A 12,775-nucleotide genomic window follows, 5' to 3' on the forward strand; every position below is an offset into this window, starting at 1 on the left:
TACTTCCAAAAACATTCCTTCCTCTCGCTTACCCATTTGCCAATCTTCAATGTTACCAACAGTCCTAATTATGTTTGATCGAGTGATGATATTTTAGTAATTCCTGAAGTCTTATAGTGATCTGACAGGAAAGTGGAATTGAGACTGATGAAGATCTTATTGAATGGCAAAAAGAGCTCAAGGACACAGAGTGCTGGAGTAACTCAGCGGGTCAGGCAGCATCTGTGGAGAACATGGATAGGTGACGTTTCACAGAGTGCTGGAGTAACTCAGCGGGTTGTGCAGCATCTCTGGAGAACATGGATAGGTGACGTTTCACAGAGTGCTGGAGTAACTCAGCGGGTCAGGCAGCATCTGTGGAGAACATGGATAGGTGACGTTTCACAAAGTGCTGGAGTAACTCAGCGGGTCAGGCAGCATCTGTGGAGAACATGGATAGGTGATGTTTCACAGAGTGCTGGAGTAACTCAGCGGGTCAGGCAGCATCTGTGGAGAACATGGATAGGTGACGTTTCACAAAGTGCTGGAGTAACTCAGCGGGTCAGGCAGCATCTCTGGAGAACATGGATAGGTGACGTTTCGAGTCGGGACCCTTCTTCAGACCCAGGCTCAAGGAGACTCTTCAGCCTAAGGAGATGTTTGGAGACACAAGGAACTGCAGAAATTAACTGCAGGTGCTGGATTAACAAAAATGTTTGATTTTTATACAATCCTGCACCTAAAGTTCTTTTTTTTTTTGTCGGTTAAACTGATTGACAATCTTTTAAGTAACTGTTAAAATTCCCAAAACAATCCCGTGCTCCTGACAACACTTCCATAAGATGCTCAACTGCTCCATTTCTGTGTCTGGTCTGTGGTTACAGAAGAGCTGTCACATTTCCCCATCAAACAGTCATCTTTGATGTTCGGAATAATTTACTGTGTGTGGTGAACTTCAAAATCGTTTTTCAGCATTGTGATAAGATGCCTGCAAATGTTCCCAATTTACCATTTAACTTGCCATGTGTATCATTCAAAACAAAATTATTGTTAATGAGATTTCTGAAATCATTTTTTGCATTTCAAGTGCCAAGCACTTTAATTCATTTTCTTAAAAGCAAGGCTTCCCAGAAGACCATTCTAATCAAAAACTTTAGTTGAAGTCGGCAATTGTGCCAATACACAATAGGTGCAGGAATAGAGGCCATTCAGCCCATTCGAGCCAGCACCGCCATTCAATGTGATCATGGCTGATCATCCCCAATCAGTACCCCGTTCCTGCCTTCTCCCCATATCCCCTGACTCTGCTATCTTTAAGAGCCCTATATAGCTCTCTCTTGAAAGCATCCACAGCCTCTTAAGTCACACTTTCAGCCAATTGTGCTATTTAGCGGTAACCTTTAGCACCGCATTAAACCAATGGAATTAAGGTCAACGGTGAATGTGGTTTTCAGCAGAATTAATTCATCAGCTGAATTTTGGTTGCTTGGTGGCTGCGTTGTTCTGCTTCATTGCAGCAATGCTGGCTATTGTTGAGATTACAAGAAGAGCCCAGCAATGAGTGGGTTAACATATGATGAGCGTTTGACGGCACTGGGCCTGTACTCGCTGGAGCTTAGAAGAATGAGAGGGGAATCATACCGAATATTGAAAGGCTTTGATAGAGTGGATGTGGAGAGGATGTTTCCACTAATAGGAGAGTCTAGGACTAGAGGTCACAGCCTCAGATATAAAGGACGTACCTTTAGGAAGGAGATGAGAAGGAATTTCTTTAGTTAGAGGGTGGTGAATCTGTGGAATTATTTGCCTCAGAAGGCCATGGAGGCCAAGTCAATGGATATTTTTTAAGCAGAGTTAATAATAATATTAATGGATGGGATTTATATAGCGCCTTTCTAATACTCAAGGCGCTTTACATCGCATTATTCAATCACTCCTCAGTCACACTCGGTGGTGGTAAGCTACTTCTGTAGCCACAGCTGCCCTGGGGCAGACTGACGGAAGCGTGGCTGCCAATCTGCGCCTACGGCCCCTCCGACCACCACCAATCACTCACACACATTCACACACATTCACACACAGGCAAAGGTGGGTGAAGTGTCTTGCCCAAGGACACAACGACAGTATGCACTCCAAGCGGGATTCGAACCGGCTACCTTCCGGTTGCCAGCCGAACACTTAGCCCATTGTGCCATCTGTCGTCCCAAAGTTAGGTAGATTCTTGATTAGTATGGGTATTAGGGGTTATGGGGAGAAGGCAGGAGAATGGGGTTAGGAGGGAGAGATAGATCATCCATGATTGAATGGCGGAGTTGACTTGATGGGCCGAATGGTCTAATTCTGCTCCTATTACTTAGATCTTATGAGTTGGCCTGATGAATGCAGGAGGATTATTTGTTACCCTGTGTTAAATGTGCCTTCCCTGTCTCTTTCTCTCTCTCGCTCACAGTATAAAAGCCCGCGAATTCAGCAAGATGAACAATCGCATCGTGAGGCTGGATAGCTCGTCGAGTGAAGAGAAGGAGGAGGTGGAGATGCCTGAACCCCTCCATCTCCTGTGAGACCTGTCCCTTTACTGAGGCGAACAAGAGCACAATGCTGTTGTGAAACAGCCCACGGTGTCCGACCCAAGATGCACAGGACCACTGCTGAGTCGCTTGAGGCCCGGTCACGGAGTCATACAGTGAGAAAACAGGCCCTTCGGCCCAACTTGCCCATACCGGCCAACATGTCCCAGCTACACCTGACAAACTCAAAAAATTCAGCAAACTCGCTCGTGTCTAACTTGGATCACCAAGACAACTTGGAAAATCATTGCGAAATAGATTTTTTTTATTAATGGTTAAATTTTGAAAACTCCTACCTACATATTAGGACAGATGGCAGACAGTGAGAGTGGTGCTGAAGTCCAAGTGAATGGTGGGCGAACAAGACTATTGTGGACTGTCCAGCAGGAAATGAACTTGAAGCCGTTTTCATCAGTATTGGGTAGAACTTTAAGTTTATGTTCGAAGTAGCAATGTATGTGAAGCTTGGCTTGTGTTGATAATGAGAGGCATAGCTTTCTTCTTGGCTCAGGCACTCAAACTACAGCTCTCTGTCTCTGTGGGCAGCGTTATTACCCCTGAGTCAGAAGGTTGTGGCTTCTCGCCTCATTCCAAAAACTCGATCACAGATATCAAGGCTGACAGTGTAGGATATTAATTCAACAAAAAAAAAATGCCTTGCGCTGAGGGGGAGCTGCATTGTCAGGAGTGTGGACTTTAGGTGAGAGGTTAACTGGAAATTCTGGCTGCTTTTGCATGTGGAAGTAAGTGGTCTTCTTGTGGGAAAAGCAGGGCATTATCCCTGTGTCCTGTCCAATGTGTTCATCCCACACTTAACATTAGTACGATAGATCACCTAGCCATGATTACAGGGTTGTGTGTGGGGGTTGGCTGTACAGAAATTAGCTGCTATGTTACAACTCTCTCTGGCCCACTCTGGGTTGTCCTGAACGGGACATGTAAGGACTCGGACAAACACAAGATATTCTCTTTTCCAACTGTAGATGGAAAATCTCCAGTTGAATTATTGCAGTTTCCTTATAAAACAAGCAATGACATCATCCCCTTAAAATGTCTTGTGGTCTCAACCAAATGCACTCTATTATTGACTGCCGGGATCCAACTTAATTCAACTTTTGGCTGCTCTCTGCCTTTCCCTTGTCGATATGACTAAGGAATGACAACTCCAGTCTCACTGCCAGGCCCGTGTGGGGGTTAGTGTGGGAAATGTGAAAATAATGCAGTAGGAAATACTCATTGGTGTTTGCAGCTGAATTATCAGTCCCTGACCTGGATATTTGTGGGGTGCACCAGCATGGAAGTTTTATTCAGCTCCCTCGTCTGTGACACTAATTAAAAAAATAAGTATTCTGTGCTCATGGTTACTATACAAGCACTAAACTTGCAAATAAAATTATTGTATGACTACTGACTGAAACGAAGCACAAAAAAATCATGCTGACTGCAGGAAGAGTCGGTAATACTTTCGATAAGAATCAGTTCAGATTCTTATCAGAAGAGATCACTGACCATTTTTGTAAAGTGCAGTTTTGTATTTAATATTTAAAAGTGCATGCATCTCAAAGTGCTTTAATGAACTAGGTCAGTCAGCAGTACACAATAAGGATCATTTATACTACAGTTGGTGCCCTGGCCATCATTCAAGGCACTTTAATTTTACAGGAGTGCAGTTGAGAGCAAGTCCGTGTGTCTCTGGTCATCAGCTGTACAGATCAATGCAAATGACTTCATCCAGCATGTTCTGTCTCATTCTTCTGTGAGAACAATCGCTCATAGTGACTGGTCAGCTTATTGTCATAGCACAGGAGAACATGCTTATTCAGAACAGCCTTACAGTCACTGGTCTATTACCCCCTTTACAGGATTGTTTAATGCTACTGACCCAACCCCTACACCACTTTGTCACAAGAACAACAATGAGCCAGGTCTAACATAATGTGGGACAGATAAAATGTGTCGGAGGGAACTGCAGATGCTGGTTTAAACCGAAGATAGACACAAAACGCTGGAGTAGCTCAGTGGGACGGGCAGCATCTCTGAAGGGAAGGAATGAGTGACGTTTCGGGTGGAGACAATCTGAAGAAGGGTCTCCACCCGAAACGTCCACCCATTCTTTCTCTCCAGAGATGCTGCCTGTCCCGCTGAGTTACTCCAGCATTTTGTGACTTTTTCTTCTTGCGTATGGCGTGCACAGCCTAAAGTTGTAGGGCAACTTGTTCTATTTGATTGTGCACGCCAGGTTGATTGCATTCGTCGAAACAGGGCTGACCACGTGAAGGTTGCAACTCCCACCCCAGCATTTTGTGTCTATAATATGGGACAGGTTGACTGGAAATGCACAAACAGTAAAACGCCCTTGTTATTGATTCATACTGAATTATCAATTTATACCCCGCATCTACCATTATAAACCTCCTAAATTAAAAGTGCAAATTTTAACTATTTGATTATTCCAATATAAATGTTTATCAATATGTCATATTTATATAAAGTTATCTATTAATTGCTTTGAAGTGCAGTTGCCATTGTGTTATTGGTATCCTGAGCCCTTTGTATTTATGGTAGGGTTAGTTCTGCTAATTATAGATGTCGGTTTCAAACGAAGAGTAACATTGGTGATGGCTCGAGCACTCTTTAACTTCAAGAGAGCAAGAGATTTTATCATTATGAGTGTAAACAACCCAATTTTAGCATTGGACCTCTCCGATGATGCAGGACTCCTTACCTGCTGCTTGCCTGCTTCACCTTTTGCACCTCCGTGCTGGGGTGGGTTGTTTCCATGGGGACCCATGGCTGGCCACTTACTTCACACGGGACTCCACTGTGTCAAATAACTATCACTGAAGATTATTTATTGGCTGCTTCTCGATGCCCCTAATTGAATGGTTTGCGTGGCCAATTTAAAAGGCAGCGAAGACTCAGCCACATTGTTATGGTGGGGGTCATATGAAGGCTAGACCAGGCAAGGACAGTCGCTTTCCATCCCTCAAGGATACTGTGGGCCAGTTTGATTTTGATGTTCACTTTCATTAAACCCACCCTTTCTGTCTCATTATGCATTGTCCATAGTCCTGCCAACTGGATAGCAGGTTGAATTAAAAACAACTGCAGTTGTTTGTCTCTGAGAGGGAACACTTGCAACTTTTTTTAAATTTTCAAAATAGATTTAATTCAGGTAATAAATATATACAATGCATGAACCGTGCAAAAAATTCATCCGACATTTTCGGAGGCTATACAAATTGTTCAATAGAGTCTATATACATTTTTCAGATTTCACAAATCTGTCCTTCACCCGTGCCACTCATGTGGCCCCCTGGCATGGGATACCTTCCCTTATTTTGAGGGGTGTCTCCAACCATACCGTGCCCCCCATGTCCAGCAGCGGAAAGACCCTAGACTGTGGTCCGAGCCTTGGCGTTGGCTGCACCGAGCTTCAGTGCGTCCCTCAGCACGTACTCCTGCAGTCTGCAGTGGGCCAGTCGGCAACATTCCCCGACGGACATCTCGCTCTGCTGGGTGGTGAACAACGCTCGGGCAGACCAAAGAGCGTCTGCCTGGTTTAATTGTCACCTTTTACAGCTCCACTCCAGCGGGATATAGGGGGTGGGGATTGTTTTTATGTTCCACTTCTAACTTCAGTGTTAAGGTAACTAAGTTTCATCATTGATTGCACTTTGGTTGGTTGGGGAAATAAAGCCACACAACATTGCCGTTGTTTGACAAAGCTGTTATTAATCTGTTATTATGGTTCCTATTTATTGTTGTGGATGTTTTAAATTAATATAAATTAAATTATTGAGACCTCTGTATTGAAAAGTGTGTTTGTGTCTGTGAATTATGGGAAAGGTGTTGTCAAGCTGGAAAGGGTACAGAGAAGATGTTGCCACCTCCAGTTTAAATTCCATTTGGAGGATCAAGAAATCAAGAAACCAAGGGCTAGAGGGTCTGAGCCAAAGATACTAGGCAGAAGCCCATTAAATAAAACCCTCATATATTTGATTCCCAAAATGGCGTGAAAAAAATTACCCATGACCGTACTACGGCGTTTTTGTCAAGTGGACTATCTTGCTCCTCTAGTATCTTTGGTCTGAGCTACAGGGAGAGGTTGAATTGGCTGGGTCTCTATTCCTTGGAGTGCAGGATGATGAGGGGTGATCTTATAGAGGTGTATAAAAGGCTGAGAGGAATAGATCGGGTAGATGCACAGAGTCTCTTGCTCAGAAGAGGGGAGTCAAGGACCAGGGGACATAGGTTTAAGCTGAAGGGGAAAAGATTTAATAGGAATCTAAGGGGTAACGTTTTCACACAGGGTATATGGCACGAGCTGCCAGAGGAGGTAGTTGAGGCTGGGACTATCCTGACATTTAAGAAGCAGTTAGACAGGTATATGGTTAGGACTGGTTTGGAGGGATATGGACTAAATGCGGGCAGGTGGGACTAGTGTAGCTGGGATATGTTGGTCAGTGTGGGCAAGTTGGGCCGAAGGGCCTGTTTCCACACTGTATAATTCTTATGACATTTTGACCTTTCTACCGAGTTGGGGATGTAGGTGGTGGCTCGGTTAGCTGAGAGTCTACAGATTGTTCTGGGATGGGGTTAAGTTGTTATAAGCAGTTTCTTTGTGCATATGCCTCTTGAAGTATTCTTGTATTGTCTATGAGGCCCATGATCTTGTGCACCAGCATTGCCCTTGCATGCATTGTGGAGATATTCGGGATAGGGGACTTGAGTTGGAGTGGGGGGCGTACTGGTCAGGATTTTGATGCCTGTGAGGAAAGCATGAACAAAATAGATGAGGAGCCTGAAGGTGACTTGTCGTGGCGGCAGAGGAAAGAACTTACTTGTATGCAAGGAATTCCAGCCACTGGACTGCACAGACTTGGATCCAGGCAGGTAAGTCTCCTGAAACAGCTATCACATAAAAATTAAAACGCGCTCCTCGATGAGTAGCCCATCACCTACAGAAGTGGTGGATGGCAGACAGCCCTTCTTGCGACTGCGGACATTCAGCCCGGCCCATCCCACACACCGTGAATGACTGCCCACTGAGGCTTTTCCCTGGAGGCATCAAAGCCATCCACCCAGTAACTGATGCTGTCCTGGCCTGGATGTCTGCCCGTCATCTACAACTTTAGGCTGCTCAAGCCACACGCAAGAAGAATTAGATGAGTAGCCCACTCCAGCTGCACAAAAACATCGTCAGCATAAATTAATATCTATACCAAAATGGCGACACATTGTTGTACAGAAGGCAGGGGAACATCCGGGGCACACACTCATCTCCCCGCTACCTTCAGGTAGAAGGTACAGGAGCCTGAAGACTGCAACGACCAGGTTCAGGAATAGCTACTTCCCCACAGCCATCAGGCTATTAAACTTGGCTCGGACAAAACTCTGAACATTAATAGCCCATTATCTGTTTATTTGCACTTTATCAGTTTATTTATTCATGTGTGTATATATTTATACAATGGTATATGGACACACTGATCTGTTCTGTAGTCAATGCCTACTATGTTCTGTTGTGCTGAAGCAAAGCAAAAATTTCATTGTCCTATCAGGGACACATGACATTAAACTCTTGAACTCTTGAGTGCTCTGTAAGTTATCTGGCATGTCAGTACACTTACCCATTTCCTGCTATACCTTCATTTGCATTTATGGGCTGGTTTATACGGAAGACGGACACTTCTTCTTGCGTATGGCGTGCACAGCCTAAAGTTGTTGGACAACTTGTTCTATTTGATCTTATTTGATGGTGCACGCCAGGTTGATTGCATTCGTCGAAACAGGGCGGACCACGTGAAGGTTGCAATCTCCCACCGAAGACAGACACAAAATACTGGTACAACTCAGCGGGTCAGGCAGCATCTCTGGAGGGAAGGAATAGGTGACGTTAGGGGTCGGAACCCTTCTTCAGACTGGCTATAGCATCTGTGGAGGGTTTAAACAGATGACGTGTAGCATCAGGGCCCTTCAGAACGATTTGTCTGAAACGCTCTGAAGTAGGGTCCCGCCGGTCAGTTTCCACCACAGATGCTGCCTGACCCGCTGAGTTCCTGCAGCACATTGTGTTCAGCTCAATAGACAATAGTTGCAGGAGTAGGCCATTCGGCCCTTCGAGCCATTCAATGTGATCATAGCTGATCATCACCAATCAGTACCCCGTTCCTGCCTTCTCCACATATCCCCTGACTCCGCTATCTTTAAGAGCCCTATCTAGCTCTCTCTTGAAAGCATCCAGAGAACCTGCCTCCACCGCCCTCTGAGGCAGAGAATTCCACAGACTGACAGTGTTTAAGAAGGAACTGCAGATGCTGGAAAATCGAAGGTAGACAAAAATCTGGAGAAACTCAGCGGGTGCAGCAGCATCTATGGAGCGAAGGAAATAGGCAACGTTTCGGGCCGAAACCCTTCCGGGTTTCGGCCCGAAACGTTGCCTATTTCCAGAAGGATTTGGGGCCGAAATGTTGCCTATTTCCTTCGCTCCATAGATGCTGCTGCACCCGCTGAGTTTCTCCAGCATTTTAATCTACCTTCCACAGACTCGCAACTCTGTGTGGAAAAGTGTTTCCGCGTCTCCGTTCTAAATGGCCTACCCCTTATTCTTAAACTGTGTGTGTGTGTGTGGCCCCTGGTTCCGGACTCCCCCAACAGCGGGAACATGTTTTCAGACATGTTCGCTGTGCAATGCGTTCTCCATCATTGCTAACTTCTTGCCATAGAGGGAGTACAGAGAAGGTTCACCAGACTGATTCCTGGGATCACAGGACTTTCATATGAAGAAAGACTGGATAGACTCGGCTTGTACTCGCTAGAATTTAGGAGATTGAGGGGGGATCTTATAGAAACTTACAAAATTCTTAACGGGTTGGACAGGCTAGATGCAGGAAGATTATTCCCGGTGTTGGGGAAGACCAGGACAAGAGGTCACAGTTTGAGGATAAAGGGGAAATCCTTTAGGACTGAGATGAGAAAAACATTTTTTTTCCCCACACAGAGAGTGGTGAATCTGTGGAATTCTCTGCCACAGAAGGTAGTTGAGGCCACAGTTCATTGGCTATATTTAAGAGGGAGTTAGATGTGGCCCTTGTGGCTAAAGGGATCAGGGGGTATGGAGAGAAGGCAGGTACGGGATACTGAGTTGGATGATCAGCCATGATCATATTGAATGGCGGTGCAGGCTCGAAGGGCCGAATGGCTTCTACTCCTGCACCTATTTTCTATTGTCTATGTTTCTAACTTGAGGATTTTCCCGGTGTCTGCAGGGAATATCACAATTACTATTACAATTGAATGCAAATATTCATGTGTTGTGATCAATAATTGTGTTCACGGCTCCATGGAACATGTCACTTCTGGGTTCCGGGAAAGCAGAATGCAAATAACTGAACTGTGAACTAACATGGCGTTTTCTGGCCACTGCCTTCAGAAGATCTCTTTGGTTCTTCTGGCCATTGGCTGGGTGTCATGTCATGGAGGCCCATTCCGACCACAGCCCAAGATAAGCCGCCGAATTCATGGAAAGAATGTTTAATAATAAACAACTTGGATCTCCATAACACTCCAAAGCGGAGGAGTGGGGACCCTCTTGTAGATAGTTTCCATTTGTTTGGCATTTTAATCTCTTAAAAGTTTGTAAATGCCACTCAGAAAAGGAAGGAGACTGTGGTTTCCCTGCCTGTTGTGAGGAGATTGCCTTTAAAGTGTTCAGTTTGGAAGTGAAGGAGGAACAAGAGCTGATCCATCTGTCATCTGAACTTGCCCGGTCTAGATTCTAGCCTGGAATTTATTCCACATTCCTGGTTTCGTTGTTGCATATTTTTCTTCCAGCTTTTCAATGCTGAATGTTGCTGGTGCCGTTTTGTTTCCACCCTACATCTAACCCATGTCTGCACTGTCATTCTTCAGGGGCAAGACCAGACCATGAGTCTCAGAAGGACGTAACAATATCTTGTAGTGGAAAAAAAACATATCTGGTTAAGACGTGCAAGATCACAGTAGGTTTGGGTGGCGCAGTGGTAGAGTTGCTGTTTCACAGTTCCAGTGACAATGGTTCGATCCCGACTACGGGTGCTGTCTATGTGGAGTTAGCACGTTCTCCCTATGACTGCGTGGGTTTTCTCCGGGTGTTCGAGTTGCCTGTCACACACCAAAGACGTATAGGTTTGTCAGCTAATTGGCTTCTGTAACTGTGTAGGAAAGAACTGCAGATGCTGGTTTAAATCGAAGATAAGCACAAAGTGATGGAGTAACTCAGCATCAGTAACTCAGTAACAGGCAGCATCTCCGGGGAGAAGGAATGGGTGCCGTTTTGGGTCGAGACCCTTCATAGAAACATAGAAACATAGACAATAGGTGCAGGAGGAGGCCATTCGACCCTTCGAGCCAACACCGCCATTCATTGTGATCATGGCTGATCGTCCCCTATCAATAACCCGTGCCTGCCTTCTCCCCATATCCCTTGACTCCACTAGCCCCTAGAGCTCTATCTAACTCTCTCTTAAATCCATCCAGTGACTTGGCCTCCACTGCCCTCTGTGGCAGGGAATTCCACAAATTCACAACTCTCTGGGTGGAAAAGTTTTTTCTCACCTCAGTCTTAAATGGCCTCCCCTTTATTCTTCAGATTTCTTTAGACTTGCTTCTGTAAGTGGTAAATTGTCCCTCGAGTGTCGGATAGTAGGGGGTGATCGCTGGTCTGTACAGACCAGTGGGCCGAAGGGCCTGTTTTCTTGCCTCCTTGTGAGAGAAGGAATGGGTGACTACTTGTTGGGTCGAAGTCTAAGGAAGGGTCTCAACTTGAAACATCATCCATTCCTTCTCTCCAGAGATGCTGCCTGTCCCGCTGAGTTACTCCAGCATTTTGTGTCTATTTTCAGTTTAAACCAGCATCTGCAGTTCCTTCCTAAACTAAAACTAAGTATCACTAACTATTCCTTTGAGGCAACTAACATTGTTTTAATAACCAACATGATTAGAGAAACAGGAAGTGAGAGGTTTGGGTTGATTGTTGCATAGTTCTCATTCTTCATTTGCTGCTTGCAACTAAGGGCCCAACGTGTCAGGAAGGGAACAGTTTAGTTTCCATCAAGTTGCAAGTCACCTGCTGCATTGGTCGAGGTTGATGCATTGGTGTTGAGTCCACATTGCAATCCGTACAGGGATAGAATATTTTGTTAAATTTGGGACCTGCATCTCGTGCTATGTTCGGTATTTAACTGCACCATTTCTGTGCCGATTTGCAGAGAGGACGTGGGTCTAACCAGCACAAAGCCACTTCTTTCCTCTTCCAACCCACTCCCCACCCCCACCAACCTCGCTAATGCTCTTTAGTCCAGATACAGACACCGCACGGAAACATGCCTTCGCCAAGACCACGCCAGCCATCGACCATCTGTTCAAACTAGTTCTATGTTAACCCGCTTTAGATTTGGCCCATTTAGTCTGTGATGAGGCAAGGAGTTTTGGTTTAGTGATAATAGACAATACACAATAGGTGCAGGAGGAGGCCATTCGGCCCTTCGAGCCAGCACCGCCATTCAATGTGATCATGGCTGATCATCCCCAATCAGTACCCCGTTCCTGCCTTCTCCCCATATCCCCTGACTCCGCTATCTTTAAGAGCCCTATCTAGCTCTCTCTTGAAAGCATCCAGAGAACCGGCCTCCACCGCCCTCTGAGGCAGAGAATTCCACAGACTGAGTTACTCCAGCTTTTTGTGTCTGTCTATCGGAGATGACAAACTTGCAGTTTAGTTTCTTGGTGTTGCCTGTGAGTAAAAGTGTCTCCTCGTCTCCGTTCTAAATGGCTTACCCCTTATTCTTAAACTGTGTGTGGCCCCTGGTTCTGGACTCCCCCAACATCGGGAACATGTTTCCTGCCTCTAGCGTGTCCAAACCCTTAATAATCTGATGCAGCACGGAAATAGACCCTTCGGCCCATCGAGTTCATGCCGTCCAGCGATCCAACTGGAGTAACTCGGCGGGTCAGGCAGCATCTCTGGAGAAAAGGAATAGGCGACAAGACCCTTTCTCAGACATCTCGATCTGGAACGCCACTGTGATGTACGTAATATAATTAGCATATGTTATGTCTTGTGCGAGGGGACGCATGTTAATTTACTCCTGTATCTGAGAGTTCTTTTAAGTCAATTCCAAGTACCCAAATACACTACGGCCACCTATTCCTTTTCTCCAGAGATGCTGCCTGACCCGCTGAGTCAC

The 12,775-nt window shown here is 45.5% G+C and overlaps 1 protein-coding gene across 2 annotated transcripts in view; it reads left to right on the forward strand.

Moving 5' to 3' along the window:
- meiosin (meiosis initiator) overlaps positions 1-4,584 on the forward strand; it is a 54,193-nt gene extending 49,609 nt beyond the window's left edge. For both annotated transcript variants that reach the window (XM_033014312.1, XM_033014313.1), the window contains one exon: positions 2,429-4,584. In XM_033014312.1, coding sequence (XP_032870203.1) covers positions 2,429-2,540 — 112 coding nt within the window. In that variant the 3' untranslated portion in view covers positions 2,541-4,584. The remainder of the gene's footprint in view (positions 1-2,428) is intronic.
- The last annotated feature ends 8,191 nt before the right edge of the window (positions 4,585-12,775 follow it).

Source organism: Amblyraja radiata, chromosome 41 (genome assembly GCF_010909765.2).
Source record: "Amblyraja radiata isolate CabotCenter1 chromosome 41, sAmbRad1.1.pri, whole genome shotgun sequence".
Taxonomy (NCBI): Eukaryota; Metazoa; Chordata; class Chondrichthyes; order Rajiformes; family Rajidae; genus Amblyraja; species Amblyraja radiata.